Raw genomic sequence first — 27,924 nt, 5'->3', positions numbered from 1 at the left:
TATGTTTTGGGTCTTTGTCATGTTAAAGGCACATCCATGACAAATCTTCAGTGATCTAGTTAAGGGGAGGAGGTTCTCATCCAAGATTTTACGGTACATGGCCCGACCCTCAGCCCCTAAATGCGGTGAAGTCATCCTGTACCCGTTGCAGAGATAAAGCAATAAAGCATAATGTTTTCAACACTGTGCTTCTCTGTAGGGATGGTGTTCTTGGGGTCATAGTCAGCATTTCTCTCCCTACAAACACAGGAGTCCATTTTGATCTCACAGCAGTGCCAGCACTTTCGCCAAAACCTTTTCTGAATCATTTTGATGTTCATTGTCAAACTTTGTCAAAATTGTCGGGCCTTCTTGGGCAGGATGACCTTGCAGATGCTTCAGGATTTCAATCTTTTGTGGCAAAGTGTGTTACCAATGGTTTGCTTGCTAATTGTGGTCCCAACTGAAATCATTAACACGCTTCTTCCGTGTAGTTCTGGGCTGATCTTTAACCTTTCTCATGAGCATCTTTTCTCCATTGGGGAAATCTTGCAGGGAGCTCTAGACCATGAGCATTTGATAGTTATTTTCTCCCCCTTTCGGCGACGTTTGCAATTGTTCAAGATGTTCATTATCTCATTTTCCCAGTTTAGACAAATATAGAAAACGATAACAATTATAATTTTCTTATAAACATGTTTTCTTTTCTTTTTTTTCCGTTTTTGAATTTAAAACTAATATTGAATGGACGGGAAGATACTCTGATTAGTGTCCCCTTCCAGAAGGACCCTTCGGAGGGCGATATATCCCGTTTGGAACGCACCCGGTCATCTTTACGGACCCATTAGGCATTGATAAATCTTTCCAGATTATCACCAGGGTTGAGAAACTGTTGGTATATGTTGACATTATGTTTACAATCACAGAAGCACGAGAGACATGCGGTTACTGTATATTTTTACCGATTGTTACGCACTGTTCCGTGACAAATGGTTAGTTACTAAAGTTCCGTTGGGGCGAAATTAAACTATGTTGCGACCTTTATTCAGTCTGTGGTTGCGACACTTATTTTCACTGGCGACCATATAACTACGTGAGCATTTTAGCAAATCAGCTAGTACTGACGTTACAGAAATAATAGTCATAAGGATTTCCCTATTCATAGTAGATTTAGTAAATGTAGAATATACATGGTGCGTTGAATCACTTCCAGGTGCTAGGAGCTGAGCGGTCCACTCACAATTCAACACGAACAGCGTTGAGACAAATAAATGCGCATGCGCAGCAACATAGTCCTCTCCGTTTCCTGGACGTACTGCCACGTTATTAGTGGCATAGAACAAAATTGAGGCGACATTTAGGACTAGTACAAGTTAAAAGAAATCAGCTACGTTATCTGTCTTCGAGTGTAAAATTACATTTTACCTAAGAGTTCTTGGTTTGAAGATTATCTGAGATGCTAAAGTTGTTGATTGTGTGCGCACTGGCCGCCGTCGCCGCGGCTGATTTTCCTGAGGAGGAAGATGTGCTCGTGCTGAAGAAAAGTAACTTCGATGAGGTGCTCAAAACTTACCCAAATGTCCTCGTTGAGTTTTGTAAGTAGTAACGTTACCCATATTTGACTTGCAGTAGAACTATATTGCATCTGCGATTAAGTTAGGAGTGTGTGCATACTGTTAAACAAAAATAGGACACAAGCAACGGACGCATCTCGTTTTCGATATTCTGCATTCTCATTAGTTGTTGTTTTTAAACACAGTTACATTACAATTGGTTGTCAGAATTCGTAACCGTCTGATTATAAATTTGATTTGTTGCCCAGATATCAAGCAAGGGAAATGTTTAACAAACTCAAACAGTTTGTAAGAAACGCAATCCAATTAAATCATTCAAAGAATTGTGGATTTCTTCAATTTCTGCATTAAACGGGATAAAGATGCAGGTTTAACGAAACGTTGGACTAGTGATGCATGTATGACAGTGTGGAATTCTGAAGTTTGTTAATGGCGATAATTCACTGCCCTGACGTTATCCAATAAACGATTACAACCCAATACAAGTCAAGTATAAAAAAACAACTGAAACTTTTTTTGTATGTTTGCACATAAAAGTTTACACTGGGTAACTTAAATTGATCGGATGATCGCAAAATGAATCCTTAAACCTTGCACAAATGTTTCGTCAGAATTTGAGGCGTGGAGGGTCGGAGATGGGCGGGCGGTAGTTTCAACTAGGCGTCCGACGCTAGGTTGACGTGTACTTCTGAAGTACATGGACAAAGAGCTTTCTGTAAAAAAGCTCACAGCTCTCGTATATTTTGCTGGTTGAAATAAGTGATGCATAATATAAATCTTAAAACGTTAAAGCTCTGGTTTAAAATCGGTGCTAGCATCTAAGTTGTACCAGTTATTAGTGTTTTTAATATTTTTATGGGTTCCCATCAGTTAGATGTATGTATGTGTGTATGTTTGCATGTTGCATGAGAAGACTGAGTAACTCTTTAGATTTTTAATGTGGCAGGCAATGAATTAATTCACAGCACACGCTTTATAGTTTTATTAGGAGTTGATGATGCTAATTCTTGACAGTGGCATGAACTTTGGACTTGAATCTTACAACATGCAGTGTTTCCCCTACCATTACCTTTGGGCCTACAAGGGCACCCACCCACCAAGCCCCTGCCCATGTTAGCATGTTAAAGCAAAATTCAAAATTTCCCCATATTTTACTCGCCCTCAAGGCATCCTAAAAAATATAATTTTCTTCTGAAAAAAAAAGTCGTTCTTATAATCCCATGGATCATTTTACTTCCAAGCGTTGGTATGGGAGTGGATAGTAGTTGACTTTTTGAAGGTTCAAAAAGTACATCCATTCTTCAAAGAATGGCTCGACACCGCTCTGTGGGCTTATCAAAGGTCTTCTGACGTGAATTAATGCGTTTATGAGATCCATACTGATAGCGCTATTAACGTTAATGTCCAGCTACTGTTAAAGCGGCCCTAACACACAGGGTTTTTAGCCAACCTCGTATTAATCTTGAGTACCTGTAGAGTACTATTGCTTACGTTGTATCTTCGAAGAGTATTTAGTTTGATCACATTTATAAGGATAGATACAGCTGTATGATTACTTCCTAAATCATACAGCGCATTCAGGGGGGAGGGGGAGGAAGAACTAAAGCACACTGTCAACAAAACACAGACATCAGTTTCACTCACCGCATGCGGTTCATGCCTGTCATATTATAGCACTGGGGCGGCTCCATATATCAGTTTCAAATTATCTTAAAATCCAGGGTTATATCCACCCAAATGCAGTCAACAAACAAACAACTGAAATTCGCAAAAATATGCTCTCTCTCTCTTGCTCGGTCGCTCACTTGCTCTCAGCACATTTAGTATTGTAAATAAGTCTGAACGTATGACACATTGTTGCAGCACCCTTTTAACCCTCGGGCTGCGCGTTCATTGATGCTTGCTTTCATAAGTTCCGGTAAAGAGCCAATAGGATGTCGCTCCTATAAGCAGAAGCATTTGTTACCGCCATTTGCCAGAAAGCAATCATCATTGCACACGCAGCCCGTGGGTTAACGGAAGCTAGACATTAACGTTAAATCTGGCGGTCTAAAGGGATATTTCTCTTAAACAAACGCATGGATTCGTGTCCGAAGACCTTTGAGCTATTTCTACCCACATCGACCTCAAGTCCCCTTACATGCAATTCTCCTTGTTGTTTCTGGAGTAGCACTAAACGGACAAACTGCTTTACAGAGTGTGTTTTGTAATTGTGAAAAACAAAAAGTAAAAAAAATGTGCCGATAACTTTGTCATTTGTCAGCCACCGTTGTATTTTGAAAGGGAGGGGTGTGCAGTGCTGAACTGTTGGTTACAGTTAGCAATCTCTGCTAGAGGCCGCTAAAATTCACAAACAGAAACGTCTGAGATTTGTTATTAAAAATACCATTAACTGATATCAAATGTTCATTAAAAATACCATAAACTGATGTCAAATGTTCATTAAAAATATCATAAACTGATGTCAAATGTTCAAAGGAAATTATTCCTCATGTCTCCAACAATCTCACAATCTTAGTGCTTTACAAAGTTACACAAATTACTGTTTAGTTTATGCACTTACCAAATAATTCCTTAAAGTGATCATTCACCCAAAAATGAAAATTCTGTCATCTACTCGGCCTCAGATTGTTCCAAACCTGTATACGTTTCTTTGTTCTGCTAAACACCAAGGTATTTATTGGAAATAATGTCAGCAAACAGATCTCGTCCCCCACTTACTGCCATAGTAGGGGAATTAAATACTATGGAAGTCAATGGAGGACGAGATGATTTTTGGGTGAACTATACATTTAAGGCCAATTAAAGCATAAAAAGCAAATAAAAACCCTCAGTCTATACATAAAGATGATCTTAAACTAATTGGGTTATTCTGTGTTCCTTGCAGATGCACCTTGGTGTGGGCACTGCAAGGCCCTGGGCCCAGAATACGCTAAAGCTGCAGGAATCCTGAAAGCAGAAGGTTCAGATATCAGACTAGGTAAAGTAGATGCTACTGAGGAGAATGAACTTGCTCAAGACTTTGGTGTTCGAGGATATCCCACCATCAAGTTCTTCAAAGGAGGAGAAAAGGATAACCCCAAGGAGTATTCTGGTGAGATGTCCTACTGTATTCTGTTTTTACTATAACCATGTAATGGGACGGTTTTAAATGATGCTTTTAGCAGTAGAATATCTTCTGTTTCACAGCTCTAAAAACAGTTGAAAGTGAAAGTCTCTTCGCAACCACAGAAGAGGAATTTGGTGAAGGGTGTAAACATTTTTTTTAACAATTTGTTTTTTGAACATAACATCTCTCACACTTCAACGTGAGGACTATATCAAAACGCATCAGAACTTGAAAACCATCAAACCTGCCCATGCATGAGACAGTGGTAAATTCATTGTTCGGGCCACTCTGCCTGCTGGGTACTGGATGTTTAGACATCACAAAGTTCATCTTGTTTTTAATGCCAAAAAAGGTAGTAAAAACAGAAGGAATCTGATCGTGTTCTAGTCATAAATTATTGACAAGGTCAAGTTGACTCTTACTGTTGCTTTCCACCAAGGATAGAATAAAAAGCCATCAGAACCAAACCAAAATGCAGAGGTGTTTTGAATGTATGGTAACTTTAAAAAAAATCAAGGTAGTGCAACAATAATTTATTTATTAAATGTATGAAAATGATCTGGGAGATTTTGTAGACGTTTGCTTAGTGCTACCAGTCAGATTTCTTTATTCCAGTCTGATATGCTCTCGCTCTTTGTCTACAGCTGGTCGACAGGCTGAGGATATTGTCAACTGGCTGAAAAAGCGAACTGGTCCTGCAGCCTCTACTTTAAGTGATGTCGCACAAGCAGAGTCTCTTATTGCAGATAATGAGGTTGCAGTCATTGGTTTCTTTAAGGTAAAGTTTATTATCACTTTGTTCTTGTAAATTTTAGTCTTACCTCTTTCCTTTGTAAAGACCTTTTTCATTGCCGTTTTAATGAATACTGCCTGCTTGTATCAGTACATTTTGTCCATTCCTGTAAAGGCTAAATAGATAATGCATCTTTATCATATGTAATAATGCCCCAGGCAAGTGATGTCAATTTTATTTGTTTTTATGTCCACTGTAGGATGTTGACTCAGATAGTGCCAAGGCCTTCATTAAAGCTGCAGAGGCTGTGGACGAAATCCGCTTCGGCATTACCTCTGACGATGCTGTGTATGCAAAGTTGGAAATTTCCCAGGATGGTGTTGTGCTTTTTAAGAAGGTACCTTTGCACCTTCACATTTAATGTCTTAAAGGTGCTGTGTGTGGGTTTTTAGTGGCATCTAGTAGTGAGGTTGGGAATTGCAACCACCTGCTAACTCCACCCCTCCCCCCTTTCGAAGCGCAACCGATGTCGAGAGAGAGGATTAAGATCTCGTCCCTTTTTTGCTTCTTTCCAGAATGAGATAACGTATTTACAAAACCTGTTCTGCAGGGCAATTCATCTTTTTAGGGTATGAAGATAATTCTGAAGCAAAACTTGAGAGCATGTATATTTTATTTGGGAACTTGTAAAGTAATATTCTTTCCTGTACATTAAAATATATAAAATTTCACACCCCCAATGTGAAAACTTGTAAAATAAAAAACTGAAGTGGAGTGTTGAGAATTGCACTCGTGGACAAAAATCACAAATCTGTTATTTGAATTTGCAGAAAAATTGTCTGTGTAAACGGGCATTCACGAAGTCCATTGAGAGATACAAATGCGCATAGCGCATATTTAGACGTTTTCCTTGATTCAGATTTGAATTGTGACACAAATAGGCATCTACAACCTCTCGAATCTGTTAAAGGTTTATTTAACATTTAAATCGTACTACCAAGAACATGTTTTTTAATATTAATATAATTTTTCTAACATTATAACTAAAGCAATTATAATTTTCAAGTGTTGGGCTATATAATCATAATGTTGTACTGTTCAAATGTAACATAGTCTACATAATGGAAATTGTAGTCAGCCTGTATATTTTAAACCGCAAGTACACAACAGAATATCGATAGTATACAGAATGATATACATAACAGAATGATATCTATACAAGATGCAGATAGTATAAATAATGGAATAGTTATACATGATAGTTAACATAAGTATGATGGTTTCGCTTTAGTTGAAAACTTTATTTAAACTTTATTTAAACCATTATTTGTTAGATCCTTTTGATTTTTCCTGCTATTAGTGGGTGCTGTGGCTTCGCCGCATGACATCAGCAAATGCTAATCTTTCTTTCACCTATGAGCTTTCAAGTTAGTTTTACATGTTTATCGCGAACCCATCTGTATTTTTTAAATGCCAGTTTACACATTTGTCTTCTGAATTTGCAGAAAAATCGTTTCTTTTAGATTTGTGTCTTATCCACGAATGCAAATCTCAACATGTAAAATAAAAACACAAAGTTGAATGTTTTCATGTTGGGGCTGTGAGTGTACATTTCAGTGTACAGGTATTAATACTTACTTTTACAAGTTCCAAAATTAAAATCTACATGCTCAAGTTTTGCTACAGATTTATCCTCATATTATGGCTACTGTAGAACAGGTATTGCGCTAGTTTTTTTTTTATTGTTCGTCATTTTGACGGATAGGCATAAAATAATCAGTCAATCTATTATACACACTGGTCCTCTCAAACTCGTATTTGAGCATGTATATTGCATTTCTGTCAATAGATCATCCAAAAAACTACACACTGTCACTGGTCCTCTAAAACTCATCTTTCAGCATGAAATGGCATATTATCATGATTTGGATTTGATGCTGGTAGTTGGCAGTTCATTGCATGCTTTGGTACATATGGAAATTGACACCCTTAAGACATTGATAAATGCAAGATTAGTCTAATTTTGTGCGCCGTCAAGCAAATCTTTGATGTCGTTGTCTGCTCCTTGTGGCAGGAATTTGTACTGAGCATTTCATTCACATGTACAGTTCATTCTTTTATTACTGGGACCGGTCCATCTATCGGTTTCAAACGATCTCCAAATCCTGTTTTATATCCACCATTTATATAACATCCATCCCTGAAATGCCGTGAACAAACAAACACACCTCAGCTTCTCTCACTATCGCAAGAGTTATGAGCTGCAGGCCCACAGAGCAGCCAATCTTGACGCAGTGCAGCCAATCTTGATTGTAAGCGGGGTCTTCGTATTGTTTGTTGGTTGATGTGTGGGAGGGCTATTTCTTTCGGCTACTTATTTTTATGTTTCCTTGTACACAAAAAAAATATTTTAAAAGGCTGCACCATGATTTGTTGCGATGAATTCTTTTGCAGCCCTATTATATTGTATACATGTTAAATATTAACATCTTTCTTTGTCTCCCCCTCTGTGTGTCTCTTTCTCCCCTCTTACAGTTTGATGAGGGTCGCAACACGTTTGATGGAGAGATCAACAAAGAAAATCTCTTGAACTTCATCAAGTCCAACCAGCTTCCACTGGTTATCGAGTTCACAGAGCAGGTAACCTCTTGACATTAGATTATCAATTCACTCCATTGTTCTATGTTTGCTCAGTAAAGTCTTGAATTACAGGAGCCACGTAACGTTGATTAAAAGGCCATTTATTAAACAACTTTTTAAAGTATATACATGTTTCAACTTATTCATGATTTCACTGTTGCACATTTACAATGTTTTAATTTTTTACAGTAATGTTTGGTTACTCAAAGTACAAGTAAAAAGTCATTCAAAACTATTGTGTGGGCAATACTATTAACGTGAACTTGTTTCATTATTGTAGTAGAGTAGAGGGGTTTACCAGCCTATATATTAAAATATGGATTCCATGTCTGCAAGACTAATTATTTAAATAAAATACTGATAACTAATCTATATTTACTCGAATCAAAATTGAATTGAAACTTTTCTCTTGCTTCTAATGTTCCTTAAGTGATTATTCTTATCTTATTTTTGATGTTGCTGAATATACTGTAAAACTCTTGCTTTAGTCATTTTATCTGCTTGTACAGCACTTTGGTCCGCCTCTGTGGTTTTTAAATGTTCTATATAAATAAACATTAATTGATTGAAATCATATAAATAAGAATCGAATAGAATCTCCAAAATGTTCTCAAAACCCAGCCCTAGTATTAAATTTATGCTATCAAAAGATAGATTTACTCTACTACTGTGACCAGACGAATGGGACACATTTGCCAGACTCTTAGCGCATATCCAGTGACAAAGGGTGATAAAATGCTCATTGGGATAAACCTGTATGTGCGCAGGCACATTTTTTTACTAGGTGAAAGTTGTATTTATTTATTTTTTACAAAGTAACATCGTTGTCCACTAGCCTGGCATGCATAATACAGCGTTTTACTTTTTCTCGCAGATCTTTTAAGTGTTCCGCCCAGCGGAATGAGGGAATATTCCATTAACACGACGCTCTGCAAATTGGGCACTATTCTGAAAAATGTTTTCCACCCGTAACAAATGAATGTACCAAACATTCTGTTGACCTTCTTTCAGTCTGTAGTTTAGTGCTCCAGTCCATCGCTTCTCTCACCCGCAGTGCTCCTCCAGGGATCTGCGACAGCATATAAAAAAGCTCATTCTCAACACGTATTTCAGAAGTCAGGTTGTTTTGTAAAGCTGTTAATAGATTAGTAAAGTTTAACTTCAGGCGAGCCAAGATCGCGATGATGCTCGCCGCGTGATCACTTTGTGACACGCTTCTACCTCCAGTTTTGGGAGACGTATGAGTCAATAGAGACCTGCAGTGCAAAAACTAGCCCAAGAATAAACAAACCTGAAGACTGAGAGTAGCAACACACTATCACTCTTCACTTTCTATTAGATGAGCAATTTTAAAGACCTAAAGTACAGACCCCATGAACACCAGTTTATATCACTAGTCATAGAAGCTACTAGACTCTCATTGTTTGTGCATATTCATACTTCATTGTAATACATGTTGTCTATCTTCCTACTTGATACATATGATATAGCCAGAAGATGTATATAAATAAATGCATCCGATTATCAGAACTTAATTTGATATCTTTTGTACATTTTCATAACTTGCCTATATTTTAACTATGGTGAGCATTTAAATGATCTGAAATAATTAGTTAAATCAATCTAAGAAAAATGAGTTATAAGATATAGAATTATAATGGGAGATTGTTTCATGAAATATATAGTTACCGTGAAATAGAGATTTTTGGCCATTCCGCCCACCTCAAGTGTTGTGTATGTAAAACGCTAGCAAAAAGCTTTTTTTTTACAGCCTCGTTATGTAAATAACAGATGAGATGAAGTTTACCTTGACATACTGAGTGCATTTTAACCTGGATGTTGTGTGGGAGAATAATGGATCCTGACATAACACTTTTTTTTTCAGACTGCTCCAAAAATCTTTGGAGGCGAAATCAAGTCCCACATTCTAATGTTTGTGCCCAAAACAGCCGAAGACTTCCAGGAAAAGATGGAACAATTTAAGAAAGCCTCAGCAGGCTTCAAAGGAAAGGTGGGTGACAGACAACGTTTTTCTTGTCCTTTCTTAATGTCATCTTAAACAAGACACATGAGAGCTGCACTCACCTAGTCCAGGTGAGCAATCGCAGTGGGCAACTAACACAAACCGGTAAAAGCCAGCAGACTCTAGTTGATTATCCACTGCAAAATTTACATACATTTAACAGCTGAGGCTTTTAAAGAGTCTCTCGAGTAGAACGATGAAAAGTTGATGAGGTAGTTGTGGATGTTAGGATCCTGCAGGTCAGAAAATTTATCGTTTGTTTGATAAACATTAAAAGCACCCCAGGGCACTATAGGGACCAGTTACGTTTAATCAAGTTTTGCTATATACAGGTCTAAAGTACTCTTTCGCCGTGAGACTCATGATGTCGCAATTTCATATTCGCTCCTGGGCTGTCCTCGCCTGCCAGGGGGCGGTGTAAACTGAATGGCTCACGTTACTGCCGGAGCTCTATAGTAAATATTCAAGTATACTTTAGTGTTTACCACCGTTTATAAATGGATCTAGACAATAATGAACTTGTAGTCAATGTACTCGATGCAGCCAGAAATTTCAATCATTTCAATTGCAAAATGAAAATAAATAGTTTTGTCTCATTAGTTAACCTCGCACGAACAAGCACAACGACAAACACACTTCACACAAAGAACCGGCTCGGTCTCATGCACCTGCCAAACTGTACCCCACATGTGCTACACTATAAAACTTATTCGCTGACCGATTTTTGCGTGGTATGTGCAGAATTTATGTTTGCCTTTTTTAGGTTTAGTGTACCACATGAGATCAAGATTCAGTTCTATGGACATGGGCTGTATGTCTACATTTAAGCAAACATTTAAAAGTATTTTTATATAAGGATGACATCACTGTAATGTGAAATGTGCTGTACAAAATGTAACATAAATCCATCATTGCAAGTATTACAGCTGCATTCTATGAAGTAGTTTAACCTTGTTCCTTTATTCCCCACAGATTCTCTTCATATTTATTGACAGTGATGTGGATGATAACCAGAGAATCTTGGAGTTTTTTGGCCTTAAGAAGGAAGAGTGCCCAGCGATCCGCCTCATCACCCTAGAGGAAGAAATGACCAAATACAGACCAGACACCCCTGACATCACAGCAGAGAACATCATTGCCTTTTGCAACGCCTTTACAGAGGGAAAACTAAAGGTAAAGAGAACTGCTCGAGTTTTAGTTTTAACCTTGCCTTTGCCAAAGAAAAGCATTGGTCACTTGATATGTTTTATCAAGATCAAACAGTGAGTGTAAAAGCACCTTGTTTGACCATGAGATGTGAACTGCTTTGAACTTTAAATAAAACGATCGGTTGACCATTCGCTTGCATACAATTGCACTTGTAGTTATTGGGTGTTTGTTTGTGCGTGCTGTAATATTTTTTATCTCATCTTCAGCCACATCTGATGAGTCAGGACATTCCTGAAGACTGGGATAAGAACCCTGTCAAGGTCTTGGTGGGCAAGAACTTTGAGGAGATTGCTTTCAACTCTGCCAAGAATGTCTTTGTGGAGTTTTGTAAGTATTTGTTTGGGTATATTCCTGGTCACACATTTCTGCATATTAATTTTGGTGCTTCTGTAACATTACAGTCCTTTATACTGCTCTAAAGTGTGCAAAAGCAATGTGAAATCAGTGAAATGAAATTTAGTTGGTAAACATTGCTCTGGAATTTAGAGGGAAAAAAACGAAAATGCATACTTGGTTTAAATCATTTCTTCAAATTGGATTTAATGCTCTTAGGAATGCATTTATGACCATGCTTTACCTTTACCAGATGCCCCATGGTGTGGTCACTGTAAGCAGCTGACTCCCATTTGGGATCAACTTGGTGAGAAATTCCAAAACAACCCTGATATCATTGTGGCCAAGATGGATTCCACAGCTAATGAGATTGAAACTGTGAAAGTACATAGCTTCCCTACTCTGAAGTTCTTTCCTGCTGGTGATGACCGTACGGTGAGTTGTAAGAGATTAGTTTTAGTAGATTATAATGTCATAGAATCAACCAGCCTTTTCTGGATTGATGGACATCCTGAGCTGATCACAACGACTGGCTGTACATAATCACTTACGTTGATGTTGCTAAAACAACCAAAACTAGGAATATCTTCTAACAACCTTACTGACTAAGAGGGACAACACGCAACAATAAACATTCAGATTTAGTACCAAATCTGTCATTTGATCGCCCATTTCATATTAAACCTGTGTATGGCACTTCTGTTAAACACATCTTTTAAAAATGTCCACACAATGAATTCAATGGGGGCCAGTGTTGTGTGGTAAACGACGTTTTTGAAAGTATTGTTTGTTGCAGAATAAAGTCATACAGGATTGGAGTGACGTGTTTGTGTAGGTAAATGATGATTTAACACTTACTTGAATTAAGCTCTCTCTCATTCCTATAGGTAATTGACTACAATGGTGAGAGAACACTAGATGGATTTACAAAGTTTTTGGAGAGCGGAGGAAAAGATGGTGGGGCACCAGCAGGAGATGATGATGAAGAATCAGATGTAAGTACCATCCTTACAATTTATCAACGTTTATTCTCAGTATTGTTTTGTTGCCCAGCAAAAACTGTAACCATTGTGTATTTAGTCAACCATTACTATTGCTTTGTTGATGCCCAGATCTGAAGAGGGCAGATGCACGTTTCCTTGATCAATGCTTCAACAAAACCTGTTTCCATTGCAGTTTTGTGGAATATCTTTTATCAAATTGACTGTACAAATCCATCTCGCAGTGGGAAAACGTTTTGTTAATTGATGCGTTTCCACTTTCAATTTGCATAATTTGAAGGGTAATGAATATCCAGCTATTGTCATTAATTCCTACATGCATTGAGTTGTGGTCAGGTGGGTGCTTGTAAAACAGACAACACAAGCACTTTTCAGAATTCGGTTACCCCCAGATCAAGTGTTTTTAGGCTATTCTTGTCATTTCATTTGTACTAAAGCATGACCTTGATTTAACTTCATATTAAAATGAGCATCTTTCCACAGGATCTGGATCTTGATGATGCAGAGGAAGATGACTCGGATGTGGAAGATGGACATGATGAGTTATAAGAGTCAGAATGAAGTGAAACCCTTTTACCCAAATGGACAAAGCCTTTCATCACCACCTACGTTTGAAAACCTTCCCGTATGTGAACACTAAAGCTGTTCCTAAATAATCTTATAGCCACCAGGTGTAACGGAGAGCTTCGTCAGCAGTACTGTGGTCTTCACAGATTCCACTGGTCATATGCAGTACAGAGAAGTGTCTTTCTGCCCACATAAAGAACTTAATGGCATTAAAGAACTTTAATAACTTCCCTCCACCCATTTTTTTTATGTTTTATTGTACCCTGATATTACCATATAATTTATTTTTAGGAATCTGTAATGCTCTGTCAAACTTTCACTTTAAAACTGCTGACTATTTTATGATTCAGGGGTGATTCTTTCTGTTTTTTTTTTCATGTATTACTGCTAAAATGTTTGGACCGTTGTTTCAGGGCAGATAAGCTGAATGTTTGAAAAGGAAACAAATGTAAACCGTAAATTAATGCACATCAGCTGTTTGAATGTGCAAGAAGAGTTTTAATGCCATCATTCCACATCAGTTAATGATCTCTTGTACCTTCCTGCTGTCCATGACCTTATTGGAAGATGCCAGCTGGTGGTATCATGTCATTTAACTTCTTAGTGGTCTGTGAAAGCCTTTTATTCCCCCCTCTTATGACACGGTTCAGGGTCAAGCAAGTCTGTTTTTCTTGGTGGGGTTAATTTGAGGGGCAGTATTAAAAGATGGGGGATTTGGGAAATTGGGATAAGTTTTTAAGGGATTGGGTTAGGGTTTTGAAATGAAAAGGATGACCGAGATGCAAAGCATTCCATTGCATTTAAACTGAGAAGTAAACTGGTGGCCAAATAAATAACAAATGGTGAAATGGTTGTGTTTATTTTGTTAACCAATTATTAATTAGGGCCCAAGTATTGAAAGTATGAAAGGCACTGTTTTTAAGGATTATACTTTTCAAGTTTATGGCCAAGAACTGGTTGTCAGTTGTCTGCCCTCAAAAAGGTTAGCACATAGGTGTTGCATCCAAGTGGACGTTGCAGCACCCTTGTTAAAGGCCAATTAAAATGGTATATAAATGGCTCATTCATGTATAAAATTTGGTACATATGATTATTATTATTTGCCCAAATAACGTTTGCACTAACATTTACTGGCTTTGCCCCACAGTAAACATTTTTGGGAACTGCATGTTGTAAATTTTTAAATAAAATCTTTAGAATCGAACGGCCTGATATCTACATGCCAGAATTCACCTTTGGTTAAAATTTAATCTGGTGTTAAAGATGCAACTTCTAGTCATTTTGTTAACCATGGTTATTTCTAATAAAACTATACACTGTAAACAATATGGCAAAACGTTATTATACTTTTACCATAAAAAGGGTTCATTTTTGTATATAATTTATAAACCAATTTGTTTTTCTTTTCTGCTAAATTCTATAAATGTTTACACTGTTTGACTGGGCTAAAAATATCATGTGGATTACTTTTGTGATGAATGGATGGGTCTCTATCCAATGCCAGTCCAACGCGATATGTCATAATATTACGTAAAATGACTCGTGTTTGGCTAAAGGATGGCAGGAGGGTGAGTAAAGTATGGCTTAAATTTCATATTTGGTTGAAGTATTCCTTTAAAGGAATAGTTCTCTTTAAAGGAAAAGTTCACCTTCACATGAAATTTCTGTCATGTGTGTGATTCTCTCTCTTCTGCAAAACACAAAATAATATATTTAGAAAAATGTTGCTCACAAAAATCATTAGTGCACATTCTCTTCTATTGTATGAACACAAAACCATTGCAAGTCAAATTGGGACCAACGGTTTTCTGTTACCAACCTTGTATATCCATATATCATGATTTTATTTCTTGCCATAAATCATTAGTTATTTTTTGTCACTAGGTTTTGATATGTAACCAATAAAAGTATTAAAAAGTGCTTTGACGACACAGTATTTCATCATTGATAAAGTAGAGTGTTATTTTCATATCCTGAAAAACAGTAAATTTCAACATCTGAGGTTTCGGAAGGATAGAAACAATACATTGTATTTTGTTTATACTGCAAATCCAGCAAAAATCACTATCTTGAACCATTTTGATAGAATGGCTTTTTTATTTAAAAAAAGTTGTGTCATTTTGAAGCTTGTGAAGAGTTAATCACAATACACTATTGGAAACAGAAAACAAAATACAATTGATGAACATATGAACTAACCCTTCAAGCTGCACAAGAGGTGTATTTGCCTATCACACACTTGTAATATTAAATCATTGTCCTAAGTAAATAAGTGACCAGGTACACGTTTTGTCTTGTATGCTTTAATGGGTTGGAAAATAGTTTATGTAGGGTATGCCACAGTTCTGTTTAAAGCAAAATATGACATATTTGTGTATACACTGATTGAAAGTTGTTGCCTAAAACATAAGTTTAAAGTTCTTGACTGTGTGCTTGAATCCAAAATTTGTGTTCAATGGCTCTATCTATTATTACTCAAAATATATCATAACTCACACTACTCTTAAAAATGCATGCATGCACATATATATGCAGTACTTTACAGTATGTCTATCCTTTCTTGGTGTCCTAAAGTCCAGTGTGTAGGTGTTCTTCTAGTGTGAAGTTGAGCCTGTGGAAGATGCTGTGATGTTGAGGGCACTCCTGGGTCAAATACTGAAGGATTGAGCTGACCTGAGAGATAAGCAACAACTAGATATTAAAACAATTTGATTCTTGCTGTCCGTCTCTTTTTTTCTGAACTATTTCACCCCCCTGTAGGACTAAGCTTCCCCTTAAACAATATATTAAAGAGATAGGTCACCCAAAAATGCAAATTCTGTCAAGAATTACTCACTCTCTAGTTGTTTTAAACCTGTATAAATTTGTTAGTTTGGTTGAACAAAGAGAAAGATATTTGGAAGAATGCTTGTAACCAAACAGTTCTTGGACCCCGTAGACTACCATAGTGGGAAAATGTCAATGAAACAATGGTTTTATTACAATGGTAGTCAAAAGTGCCCCAGATCTGTTTGCTGTCCAACAATGTCCCAGTTTGCTGTCCTATATATCTTCTTTTGTGTTCTACTATGGTAGTCAATGGGGTCCAAGAACTGTTTGGTTACAAGAATTCTTCCAAATATCTTTCTTTGTGTTTCTCATTAGAACAAAGAAAATTATACAGATTGGAACAACTCGAAGGTTAGTAAATGATATAATTTTAGTTTTGGGTGAACTATCCCTTAAATATTCAACTCAACAAAACAAAATGTTCTAAATTTGATTCATTTACATTTAAGCATTTGGCAGACGCTTTTATCCAAGGCGACTTACATTGCATTATTCTATACATTTATACATAGGTATGTGCAATCCCCTGGGATCGAACCCACAACATTGCGTTGTTGACACAATGCTCTTAACACTGAGCTAGAGGAAAGCAGATAAAAAGAAGTCGATTCCCAGAGAACACACAAGTTTTGCTTGAATGCCCTGTAGGTTGCTTTGTCTGCCAAAATGTGTAGATGCATATTATCTGCACTCTCTTATAAAGACATTTAAATGTACAAGGCTTTCAAAGACAAGGTACATGGCACTGATGTGAATTCAAAACAAGACCTTGTGTATGTTTTTAATTTACATATGCATGTTAAGTGGCTTGTACAGAAAAATTGTGATTTCACAAATGAGGCCATTTTGAATCCCGTTGCTCCAACAAATTTTAAATTGATGAGTTAGCATTTAAGTATGAATCTTCATCAAGACTATTGTAGAGATTGTGAAAATCCAGTTTAACATCTATTTATAAGATTAGGAGCATCAAAGTGGCAATAGAATCATGAAAACATGTAGTGTTTTTACCGCTGAAAATAATAATTTAGCAAAAAACAACTAAAGTTTGCTTTATAAACATTGACTGCAACCTTTGACATAGCCGTAGCTAATATTAATGTCTCGTTAGTATCTTAATATCTAAACTCAATTAAGATACAAACTGTTTTACGTAGAACAGTAAAAAATGACTTTCACTGGCAGGGTCACATATGTGTAATATATGTTGTTGACCCCTTTAGTATGAGCTAAAGCATATTAACAGAGACAAATTTTATTTAAAAAATGATGCGTTTAATATTTCAATATGTCTTTCATGTCTAGGCATAAAGAGCTTTCTGGCAAACACTACAGTGACATGTAAGTAACACTGTCAAGGAGTGAATTTAGATTTTTTTTTTTTTTTAATCATCACTCATATGTGCTAGAATTAAAACTTGCTCACCATTTTTAAACGTTTCTCTTGTTTCAGTTTTTCCAGTTCAAGTACAGTGTCTTCACCTGCCACAGGACGGTATCGGCCCTGCTTAACATCCTGGAGGTGTTTCGCCTGACTTTGGAGAGTCAGCAGACGAGACAAGTTCTGCAAGAGAAAAGCAAAGAACTGTTGGGGACTTCCCTCAGTTATAGGTAAACTCAAATAAACCTTTGATATATATGGGTGTGGAATGAAATCACAGTGTAAGGCCTTTTTTCCAATAAACTGTGTGGTGCATTTTTGTTGGGCCTTATTTGTACTGACTCTCTCTTTAGTCTTCTGAAAGGCAGTAAGGTCCTGAGCCAGAATAGCTCTTCTATTCTGCAGTTCACTGAGATCCGTTTGTTTCTCTCTGAGACTGGAGCTCAAATAATGCTGCCTGTCCTCCAGTTGAGCTATGACACCACCACACTCTTCTGATTGCTGTGCACACACACAATAAAAAATTCATATACAGTATCATTTTGCATGCGTCTTTTCATCTAGTCTTTCACATTGTTGGAAAACTTTGCGTCACTACTGAGGTTTGATTTTGTTGAAATTCAACAGACACTGGACTGGAAAAGCCACAATACATCTAGACAACTCTCCATATACCACACAAAAATACATACCTTCTTTGTTTGTAGAATCTTTCGTTGGAGACCCTGAATAGTGTGGTATTCATTGTGTGGAGTCTGCATATGGTTAGATCTTGTCTGAGACTCACTCTGAATCATTATAGTTTCTCGCCTGGACACCACTGACTCCATGTCTCTTAACAACCGCTCTTGCTGCTTCATTAGCTGAGCATATCGAACCTGGATGTGTATATTTATATAATAGCTATGTCATTTTCCTTGAAAACATAGTTTAATATACCTTCACACAATACTCACAAACCTCCATGCGATGAACCTCTCGTGCCATTGTTCGCATGTCTCCGTGTCCAATGTCAGAGTCGATGGCAGACCATGTCTCCCGCATTAGCTGGGTTCTCTTCTCCCATAACATGATAAGTCGCCTTAACACACACACACACACCAGTTATAACAGCAATACATACTCTTCCATTTGATGGATCATAGAACATTTAATATTCCCTCTATTATTGTTTTTTGTTTTTGGATTGTTTTATTATTATATGAATTATGTTATATTCAAGAGTGCACATTTTTATTTGGCTAATGTAGGTGTATACCTCAAAATCTGCTTTCCTACACTGTCAAAAGGAGGTTGCCAGTAATTTACTGTAGATTTAAATGGATGTCATTTTAATTTCGCAATATGCAAAGCATTGTGAGAGCCTCAGCGTTTCACTCAGACATGCCAAGGAAGCCCTAAAATGCCTAGGTAGGCGGCTTAATAAGTTTTGAAATGTACACACATGCCAGACATGTAGACCTACATGCTCTAGCATATAACTTCTACCAGAGCCTCTCTCAATGGATTTTGATACAGTCTGTGTGTATTTGAATTGTGTTTGACTTACTCTGCCTCCACTAGGCTGTTCACGAGTCTCTCTTTCTCTTTGTTTAACATCTCCAGCTTTAGCTGAGTCTCAACCGACTCGCTTTTAGCCTCCTACACACACAGAAACACGCACACACAAATTGGGCAATCTGACTTTTATCAAAAATTATGAGCAACAATTACATATCTGACTGGATGTTTTTTAAATATGAGTTTGTAGACTGCCATATTTAGCATACAAAAACGCTGAATGCTATTTCATGTCTAAGTCGCTTTGAATAAAAGCATCTGATAAATGCGTACATGTGTCATCAAAACACTGTTAATCTTTCATGAATTACTACCAACAAACTAAAAAAAAACGGCACCTTTTTTTATTCTTTGATACTGGTACCATAACTTCTTTTAAAAAAATAATTTAAACTGTCCATCATTTGTGGGTAGGAACCTACAGTATATCACCACACTATATGCCGCACAGTGTTTAGTGGCACACCTTGAGTCTCTGTCTGAACTCAGTCTCAATCAGACTGTTGTTCTGCTGCAGTGTTTGATTCAGATCACTGTTTTTACTGAGCAAGCAATTCAGTTTTATCATGTCTGCCATGACATCCTTGATTTGGTTCTCCAGATCTGCCTGCTCACGCTGATCCTGCTCCATCTCACCTAATACACAAACACGCACACACCAAAAAACAAATGTGTGAACATTAAGTATGCATTGATTTGTCAACTGGATAATTATTGTCTGTGTGTAATTAGAGTCATTTTATTTGGTAAAGAAGGTTTTAAAAGTTTTTTTTTCTAATCTACAGAACAATATTCTGTGAACTACCCTTCCAAACCTGTTCCTTCCTTGGAACACACAAGGAACGTTAATGAGTAAAACAAGTTAAAACATAACTTTCATGCAAAACATGTTTTCTGTATGACAGCACCTGCCTCTGTAAACAAGCATTAAAGAATATGTGTGACCAAGACATGTTAGAAAATTAGAAGAAATAAAACGTATGTAAAAACAGTTTTTATTTTATATAAACCTTTATTTTCAAAATTTCCTTCAATCATTTCTTGATTTTTCAGAAACATCTAAAAATGGCGATGCTATCAAAAGAAAGATCTGTTTGTTTTTAGCATCCTGACCAGCTCAAGACAGCAATAGTGGAGTTATTATTATGTTAAAAGGAAAAAAATAACTGTTTATTACACTTTGTTTGGTGATCAACAACTTTGACATTACACACCCAATTGTTAACACTCCAGCACTGTCTTTGACAATATCTGAAAATGTGATTGTTTATATGTGTGCGTACATACTCTTTCTGTTAATCTGGCTCTGCTGCAGTATTGTGAGTTGTGTGCACAGGGTCTGTACAGAACAGCTGTGGGCCTGTTTCTCCTGAGTGAATCTTACAAGCTCCCCCTGCTGCCAGAGCCACAAGTGCTGCTGTTCTTTAATCTCAGTAACAACTTCCTCAAGTTCCTTGGACAGGGTGGCTGCACAGATCTCCAAGGGGCTTAGGTCTTCATGCTGTTCTCAAACAAATGAAAAACTCTCAATACATGAACACAACCATGTTAACTTCCTGATATAAAAATCAAAGAACAGCAACATTTTTAACCTGTAAAATAAAAATCAGTTTTGTGCACTTGAGAAAATGGGTTAGGGTGGGGGCATGAATCTGAGCACTTACCCCAGTACTGGATACAATCTCCTTGATCTTCTTGTTAAAGATGTTGATCATTGATTGCTTTCGTTCAATATCTGTGACGTTTCCAGAGATCTCAGCCTCACGAGAGGATAGCAGCTGGCGTTGTTGGGACATTTCTTTCTCAAGTTCTGCATGTAGTGGGGCTAGGGAATTCAGATGTGTCACCAACATTTGACTCTCCAGCTTTACAACATTAATGCCGTTCTCCAATTTAGTTAATTTCGCCTCCTGAGTAAACACAAACAAAAATGCAAGAGTAATTATTATATAATCCACCTAGATCACAGTTAACCTCAAACTAAAATGTTTGTTTTAATGGTAATAAATTCTATACGAATGTTCAGTAAAGAAAATTTGCTTGCATTATATGGTTGCCTAATAACGTTTAAGAATATCTCACCTTCTCTCTCCTCTGTGATGCAGTTTTATCAGTCAGTCGACATGAATACTTTGCTGAATTATTGTGGGTAAACTGCTCTTTCAGTTTGTTCATAATCTGATCCTGCAGGTTTAAACACACTGCAGACTCTTTTTCCATCTGATTTCTGAAAGCCTTGAGCTTGGACTGATACACCTCACGCTCCTGAAAAAAATCATCAAATTATCGAGACAAGTACACAAGGCCACACAGAAAAGTGACATGCAAATGCAGTTAACAGTGGCTATCTGTATGTTTGTCTGTATGTAAAAGTATTTAATTACTAGTTACTAATTACAATTTACTCTTTCCAAAAAGCATTAATGGTCTCACGAACTGGCCTTGCTCTATACTGTTGTATAAGGTCTATTTATGACGTTTGTGTAATTTTTACATTAAAAAACAATCAAAATCAAGAAGCAATAGGCTATTTTCTACACTGGTTTTGAAGCCAACTCTGCAAACGCTCGGTTTTATTGGACGTGCCGCATTCAAAGCTTTATAAGTAAATGACCACCACTTTGATTGGATAGCAGTTTGCGTACTTGGAGCCATCTGTGAATTTGCCGTAACGTTAGATTTCACATAAGCACCATTCACAGTTTTCGAAGGGCATCAGTATTATCAGGAGACCTCCTGTGATATATAAATGACCTCCCCACATCAGTATTTCATGTGACGCATTCGCAAGGGATGGTTTTACTCAAATTTACTGACTTATTTCCCGGATGTGATGGCAAGGCTTTGTGTATAGTTTGTATAGCCTATACTTGTATTGCGTTTAATGATATATGACCGTAACTCTCAGCATTTGAGAACAGTGATCCCGAACCGGACAAAAGATCACCGCGATCGCGGGTCTCAAATGTTACAAGAGTTTCCATGATAAATCAACAAACGGGAGACTCCCAGTAACTTATGGATATCACCCAGCACCTGAATACGATTCCCTCTTATATAACAATTTTAAAATTTGGATTTTAATTCATGCCTCCTTTAAATTACTCTGTATATCCTACATCACCCTTGATTAGTTAAGTGATTCAAGGATAGACATGAAATTGCTCTTTTAATTCATTCAAATAAATAGTATAAAACTACATAAAGTATTATTATTAACTGATTAATCAAGTATTATAAATGTGAGAATTATACATTAAAAAACAGACTTTGACTTTCGATGTCAATTCCACTATTCCGCACATATATATTACACTCAGTATTAGTTTAATTACATTAGAAGTATCTGTAATTAAATTATAGAAAAAAATAGTAATCCCTTACTTTACTTTTTCAAGGGAAAAGTAATGAAATGACAGTAATTTATTACCTATTAACTAGATACACCCAGCACTGATGTTCTAACTAGTGTTGTAGTACTCAATGCCATTTTTTTGATGGTCATGGTCTTGTCTCGGTCTCGACTGTCTTTGGTCTCGGTCTTGTCTTGGTCTCAGACTTAGTGGTCTTGGGATTTTATTTCAAGACCGGTCAAGACCACAACTTTGGAATTACATTAAATTGGTGGTGCATTGTCTGATTTATGTGTTAACATCATTTATGTGAGTGTAAAACTTCTAACTTCAAAAGCAGTCATTGACTTATTTGTAATTTGATTTTTATCATTTTAAAATACTTCTCCATGCATGCATTTGGTCAGTCAACGTACACTTATGTCACTGGTAGTTTCTTTTGGCCTGGTTAGACCCCTACTCTGAAGTTACTCCTTCAACAGGTGTTTCTACAACTCAAATGGTTCTTAGTTCCTGCATTGTGAACATGCCCAAAAGCATTCCCCTTATGCGAAAGACCCTATTTATGTTTCTGCTATGGAGTGTATTGTGAGTGATTTGGTCCCAGTTGGCAGCATCTTTGTTTTTGTCTTGCTGCCAGAATCCTGTTGGGCCTGACTAGAACACAGTTTGACCAGCTGATCAGCTATAAACTGTATAAACATATGACCAATTGGGCAATAAGCCAACGTGAATACAGTACCACATGCAGTGTACTAAGAGTTTTCTCCGTCTCCTGCTGTATTTGTGTGTAGTTGCTGTACTGGGCCTGCAAGCCCTCCTGATGGTTCTGGGAGTGTGTAAGGAGTTTATGTGAAGTGGTGCAGTCAGCCTGGGCCTGGTTCAGATGCAGAGTAAGACGCTCATTCTGCTCCTCTTCTTGTGTAATGGACTTTTTATAACCATCAATTTTGGTTTCTAGAGAAAGCATCTGATCATTGATCTGCCTGGGGGAAGAACATTAAATACAGGTCAATGCTAATGTTGAGATCACACACAAACATCATAACATCATTATGCTTACCTCAATTCTTCCTGCATAGCATTGTAAGCTTCATCCCTCTTTCTCATCATTACCAGGCTGCTGTTCCACTGCTGGAACAACTGCTTGTGCTCGACATTAAGAGAGTCAAGTTCAAGCTGTGCCTACAGTTAACACATACAACCATGGACTTGACACGGGGAAATGTAATTTGTCATTGTATGTACATGATTTCTTAGGTTTGTCAGGAGTGCCCTTACCTGACATGGCAAAACTAATATTACATCATTTTTAATCCTAATGTTGGAAGTTAATCAGACGACTTTACCAGCTAAATGAAATGCTAGGCCAGCTCTAGACTAAAACATCATGGACCTGCATTAAAAAACATGCAGAGATTATTTTCCAACCTCAGAATAAGTCTCCTTTGCAGCCTTTGTCTCCTCACTCTGAGCAGTGATTTGAAGCTCAAACAGAGCGATCTGCCCTGAAAGCTTCTCAACTTGCTTGGTCAAGCGCTCGACATAGACATCCTGACAGGGAATAAATAAAAGTGTTTGAATGTCTGCGAGGGGTTTAGAGCAATCAGGAATTTTGATAATTTCCCTCTACATTTTCCACATTAAAAAAGATGGTGACTGAATGGATCCCATCTGATAGATAGCAATGATACATTTAAAATGAGGCACATGATTCATTGCCACATATGATCATACAGATGCGGTCTAGTGATCTACCTGCTGGTATTTGTGCTCCTCTGCCTGAGTTCTCTCTCTCTGAGCTTTGTTTGAAGCATTTATTATTGCTTTGATGTCCAAGCGCAGGTCAGTGTTGGCCTTCTGCATATAGAGCAGTATCGTGGCCATGCTGTCCACCTTAGACTGTAATTCAGACACTACAAAGAAAGGAAAGATAATCAAGTGCTGATTCTTCTTTAACAAATTCTCTTTGTTCACAAATTCTCACCTTGTGTACGTTGTTTTTGTGCATGACTAGCAGTTGCATGGTACTGATTCTTCACTGTATCTAGCTCATCTTGAGCCTGTCTCCGCTGGGCAGAAGTCTGGCCATTAGCTTCATGACTGGCTTCCAGAGATGCTTGGAGTTTGGCCAACACCTCCTGCACCATGTACACTTCCTCAGCAAGTTCCTGACGCCTCTGAACCTCAGCTTTCTCCAGTACTTTCTGCAGAAAGAAGTTATATCAGCCTCATTTTTGCATGAGTGCTTTTGTCTTTTTTTTGATGTGTAATACAGAGGGAAATTATGGCAGCATCAATCATCGGTATTGGAACTGAATAAAATGTACTGGGGCCACTATCATTTTTAAAGAAATTAAAATTCTGTTATGAATAATACCCCTCTTCACACATTCTTCCAAATCTGTATGAATGTATCTGTTCTGTTGAACACAAAGAAAGATATTTGGAAAAATGTTAGCTACTGACATTACAGGGACATCATGGACTACTAGTGCCCTTGAACGGTTTGCTTTTCTCCATTTTGTGTTAAAAAAACTGTAGTTTTTTGTCCCAGAAATGTACTTTGCTAACATTTTTCCAAATATCATTCTTTGTGTTAATCAGATCAATGAAAAGTTTCTACTGGTTAGGAACCACTTGAAAGTGAGTATCTTCATTTTCATTATTGGGTGTAGTATCCCTTTTTTCGAATTTTACCCTTATCATGAAAATTCAGTTTAGGACTAGCTGCAGTTTTTAAAGGTTTTCCCAACAGCTTTAATGCACATTTACAGACTAGAGTTCTAATTAAATGTTTACCGGTTTTAATTTGGTGTTGTTATCATAATTTTCATAAAACAAATTTCTACTGACAATAGATGCTTTCTGACCGGATAATTTCAGGAACAATGTTTCGGAATGAGAAAATAGCGCTGTTGTTTGTTTTACCTCAGGCCATTTCCCAGATTGCATTCCAACCATCAAAAGGGACTATTCGAACTAAGACAAACAACCAAACAACAGTTGTTCTGCCAATCAGCCATTTCTTGCGTCACAGGTTGTTCCTAACCTGTTGGATTAAACCCTGCCTCGGAGAAGGAGCTAAAGTGTTGATATTCCCACAAAAAAGGTTCTCCCAAACTAAAATTCTGTCCGGTTCTTGCGATGCAAACACAACAAAAAGCAGGAACTTCTAGCTAATCGTCCCAGAACTACGAAATCGTTCCCTGCACAAAAAAAAGATGGCAAATAGACTAAAAATGTCTAGCATTATATAACATTTGATCAGATAGTCCAATCTGACGCACTTTCACTAAATTTGAACATAAACCAAGAAAACCATAGATGTCTATTAAGTGTTAGATCAAAGATTTACTGCTAAGTAGTAGATTCGGGGAACAATTATGGAGGTCCAACTAGGTTTAGAAAAATTTGGAAAGAACAGATATTGGGGATTATTTGGACGGTTGTTTTGGGATCTAGAATAACATTTTCTTTAGATATAGTGCCCTCTTAAAAATGTGGAAATGAAATTTATGCTAGGTTCAGAACCCCACAGTTTTGGCACAATTTGTGTGTCGTAATGATTCGTAAATGACTTTGGGCATCGGGATTCAAGATTCAATCATTTTGTCCTGTATAGTATGTCATAACCGATACTGCATCTCCAATGCTTCACAACATTCTGACTAGCATGTTTAATTTCTTTCCCCATCATCCCCATTCTGGGATAGATGTGACATGAATCAATGGAAGTCTAATTGTGACCTAAGCAAGCGATTGTAGAGATATCAGTTTTTCGCTCATTCAACTAGGAAAACACTGAAATCGCACCTTTGGGCTGTTGCAAAGATGTTTGACAAGTGATGTGACTTTCCTCGCTTAATGGACTTAGGTATTACCTTCTCACGGAGTTCAAGGATCTGTCTCTCCAGTTGATTACTTAGGTGTTTCTTCAATGCAGACTGAAATCTCTTCATTAGAGGCTGATGAGAACAAAATGGGAAAGATCATGACAAAAAAATCCATGAAACAAAAACTGACGCTGCCTACTAACTATGTTTTCTTAACACTATTAGTGTATCGTAAATCTATGTTGACATGGATAACTTTAAAGTATCAGGACCATACACTATTTTCAGTAAAAATGAAAGGTGCAGATTGATTAACGCTCTAATGACTGATATTGCTACAACTTATTGTAATAGGCTGGAGTTTAGTGATTCTACATTAAAGTAGTAAATTTAGAAAGTGATGCTTTACCAAAAAATACAAAAAATATTAGTAATTAGTATTACTATTTAGTTTGTGTGTAATTGTTAAGGCAACAGCATTTACTCCTATTACAAATTATTGCATACAAATTATTTAAAATAATGTTAAATAATTATTTATTCAGTAACTACTTTAGATGCATTTAACAAATGAGTAACAATTTTACACACATGTTCAGGATCCAGAACCAGAAGTTCTTCCTGTTCCTCATTTTCTTCTTCCTCTCTTCCTCTCCATTGTGCCCCACTGCTACTTAGCTCCAACTCGAAAGAGTACTGGGGTAAGACAGGTGTCCTCTTGTTGTCTGTTTCTATACAAAAAAGAAAAATGTTGGTAAAAACAAATTATTTCATACTCAATATGATTTTTATAAACATAGGCACAATTCTATGTTATTTATACCTTGAAAAATCTGATATTGTGCCATGATAAAGTAACACAGAATACTTGCACAAAGGATTCAATTTGTTTATGAGTGAAAGGTTCATATGTGTACATCTGACCTGTAACAGACACCAACAGTACTGCCATTTAAATGTGAGTTCTTTTATTTTCATTAATAACAAACCAATACACACCAGAGTTGAGCAAAAGCACTGGTTCACTGGTCCCAGAGTAATCATTGCCTCCAACATCACTGTCTGACAGCTCCATTGAGTTACCATCTCTCTAAAATAAAGCATAAATAAAACAACTTTGGTTCAAAATTGTCATTGTTTTGGGTAAAAATAAATATGCTATTTACCCAGGGTAGCGTATTCATCATACACTATCACATGATGAATGTATTTAGTGTGTAATATTAAACTTTTATAAAATAAACAAATTCATAAAAACTTTAATAATAAAAGGTTCATGGGAAACCTCTGGCTCAGTGACTTCAGTATTCTGTCCGAGAGTCTCATCCTGCCTGTTCATTTGGTCCTCCAGCAGACCCCCATTACGACCACCGTCCATCTCTCTACAGTACAAATGATAAACATGTAGGCTAATAAAGTAAGAAGATTTATACAGACAGAGAGGTGTATGTGAAACAAACAAATTAAGAAGGATAAAAACAAAAGCAAACATCACCTAATGCTTTCCTGGTTTCGTCCTACGTAGCCAATTCAAAGCTGCAAAGAGCAAGTTTATTTTCCACTTGGTTATGTTTTGGTTAAAATAACACAAGGACATTAGTGAGTTCCGTCAGCGAAATTATAAAATAATCTTACATATGGATAAAAAACAGTTTTATATTGATCCTACCCATACAGTAGAGCGAGACTTACGGAGTTTCTTCCGTTGCTAAGAGACGCCTTAAAGCACGCGAAAGTGTGACGTTTGCAGTAAAATAAACGAGGGGCTTGTTTGAGTTAAACTGTAGTAGCCTGCCA

The 27,924-nt window shown here is 37.1% G+C and overlaps 2 protein-coding genes across 4 annotated transcripts; one reads left to right on the top strand and one right to left on the bottom strand.

Annotated features, from left to right (window-relative positions):
- The first annotated feature begins 1,261 nt into the window (after nucleotides 1-1,261).
- p4hb (prolyl 4-hydroxylase, beta polypeptide) lies at nucleotides 1,262-14,372 on the top strand. The gene is made up of 11 exons (XM_056750451.1): nucleotides 1,262-1,574; nucleotides 4,441-4,647; nucleotides 5,307-5,440; nucleotides 5,655-5,792; nucleotides 7,931-8,035; nucleotides 9,921-10,046; nucleotides 11,031-11,231; nucleotides 11,474-11,594; nucleotides 11,854-12,035; nucleotides 12,488-12,595; nucleotides 13,085-14,372. The coding sequence occupies exons 1-11, from the start codon at nucleotides 1,436-1,438 to the stop codon at nucleotides 13,148-13,150; spliced, it is 1,527 nt and encodes a 508-aa protein (XP_056606429.1). The 5' UTR covers nucleotides 1,262-1,435; the 3' UTR covers nucleotides 13,151-14,372.
- A 921-nt stretch (nucleotides 14,373-15,293) lies between these two features.
- On the bottom strand, nucleotides 15,294-27,880 carry ccdc40 (coiled-coil domain containing 40). 3 transcript variants are annotated; one of them, XM_056750320.1, is made up of 21 exons: nucleotides 27,820-27,880; nucleotides 27,623-27,663; nucleotides 27,413-27,509; nucleotides 27,127-27,217; nucleotides 26,719-26,858; nucleotides 26,176-26,259; nucleotides 24,279-24,498; nucleotides 24,050-24,207; nucleotides 23,723-23,845; nucleotides 23,355-23,476; nucleotides 23,034-23,277; nucleotides 21,021-21,203; nucleotides 20,603-20,848; nucleotides 20,226-20,439; nucleotides 19,405-19,574; nucleotides 18,928-19,019; nucleotides 18,339-18,459; nucleotides 18,071-18,256; nucleotides 17,721-17,879; nucleotides 17,424-17,561; nucleotides 15,294-15,841 (listed from the first exon to the last, which is right to left on the bottom strand). In XM_056750320.1, the coding sequence occupies exons 3-21, from the start codon at nucleotides 27,503-27,505 to the stop codon at nucleotides 15,737-15,739; spliced, it is 2,889 nt and encodes a 962-aa protein (XP_056606298.1). In that variant the 5' UTR covers nucleotides 27,506-27,509; nucleotides 27,623-27,663; nucleotides 27,820-27,880; the 3' UTR covers nucleotides 15,294-15,736. The 3 variants fall into 3 exon arrangements, with proteins under 3 accessions (XP_056606298.1, XP_056606299.1, XP_056606300.1); XM_056750321.1 differs by having other exon boundaries at nucleotides 27,797-27,826; XM_056750322.1 differs by lacking the exon at nucleotides 27,820-27,880 and adding an exon at nucleotides 27,763-27,819.
- Between the last annotated feature and the right edge of the window lie 44 nt (nucleotides 27,881-27,924).

This window comes from Triplophysa dalaica, chromosome 6 (assembly GCF_015846415.1).
Source record: "Triplophysa dalaica isolate WHDGS20190420 chromosome 6, ASM1584641v1, whole genome shotgun sequence".
In the NCBI taxonomy this organism is placed as follows: domain Eukaryota; kingdom Metazoa; phylum Chordata; class Actinopteri; order Cypriniformes; family Nemacheilidae; genus Triplophysa; species Triplophysa dalaica.
The sequence above is the reverse complement of the archived record's forward strand: the minus strand, read 5'-3'. Positions and strand labels throughout refer to the sequence as shown.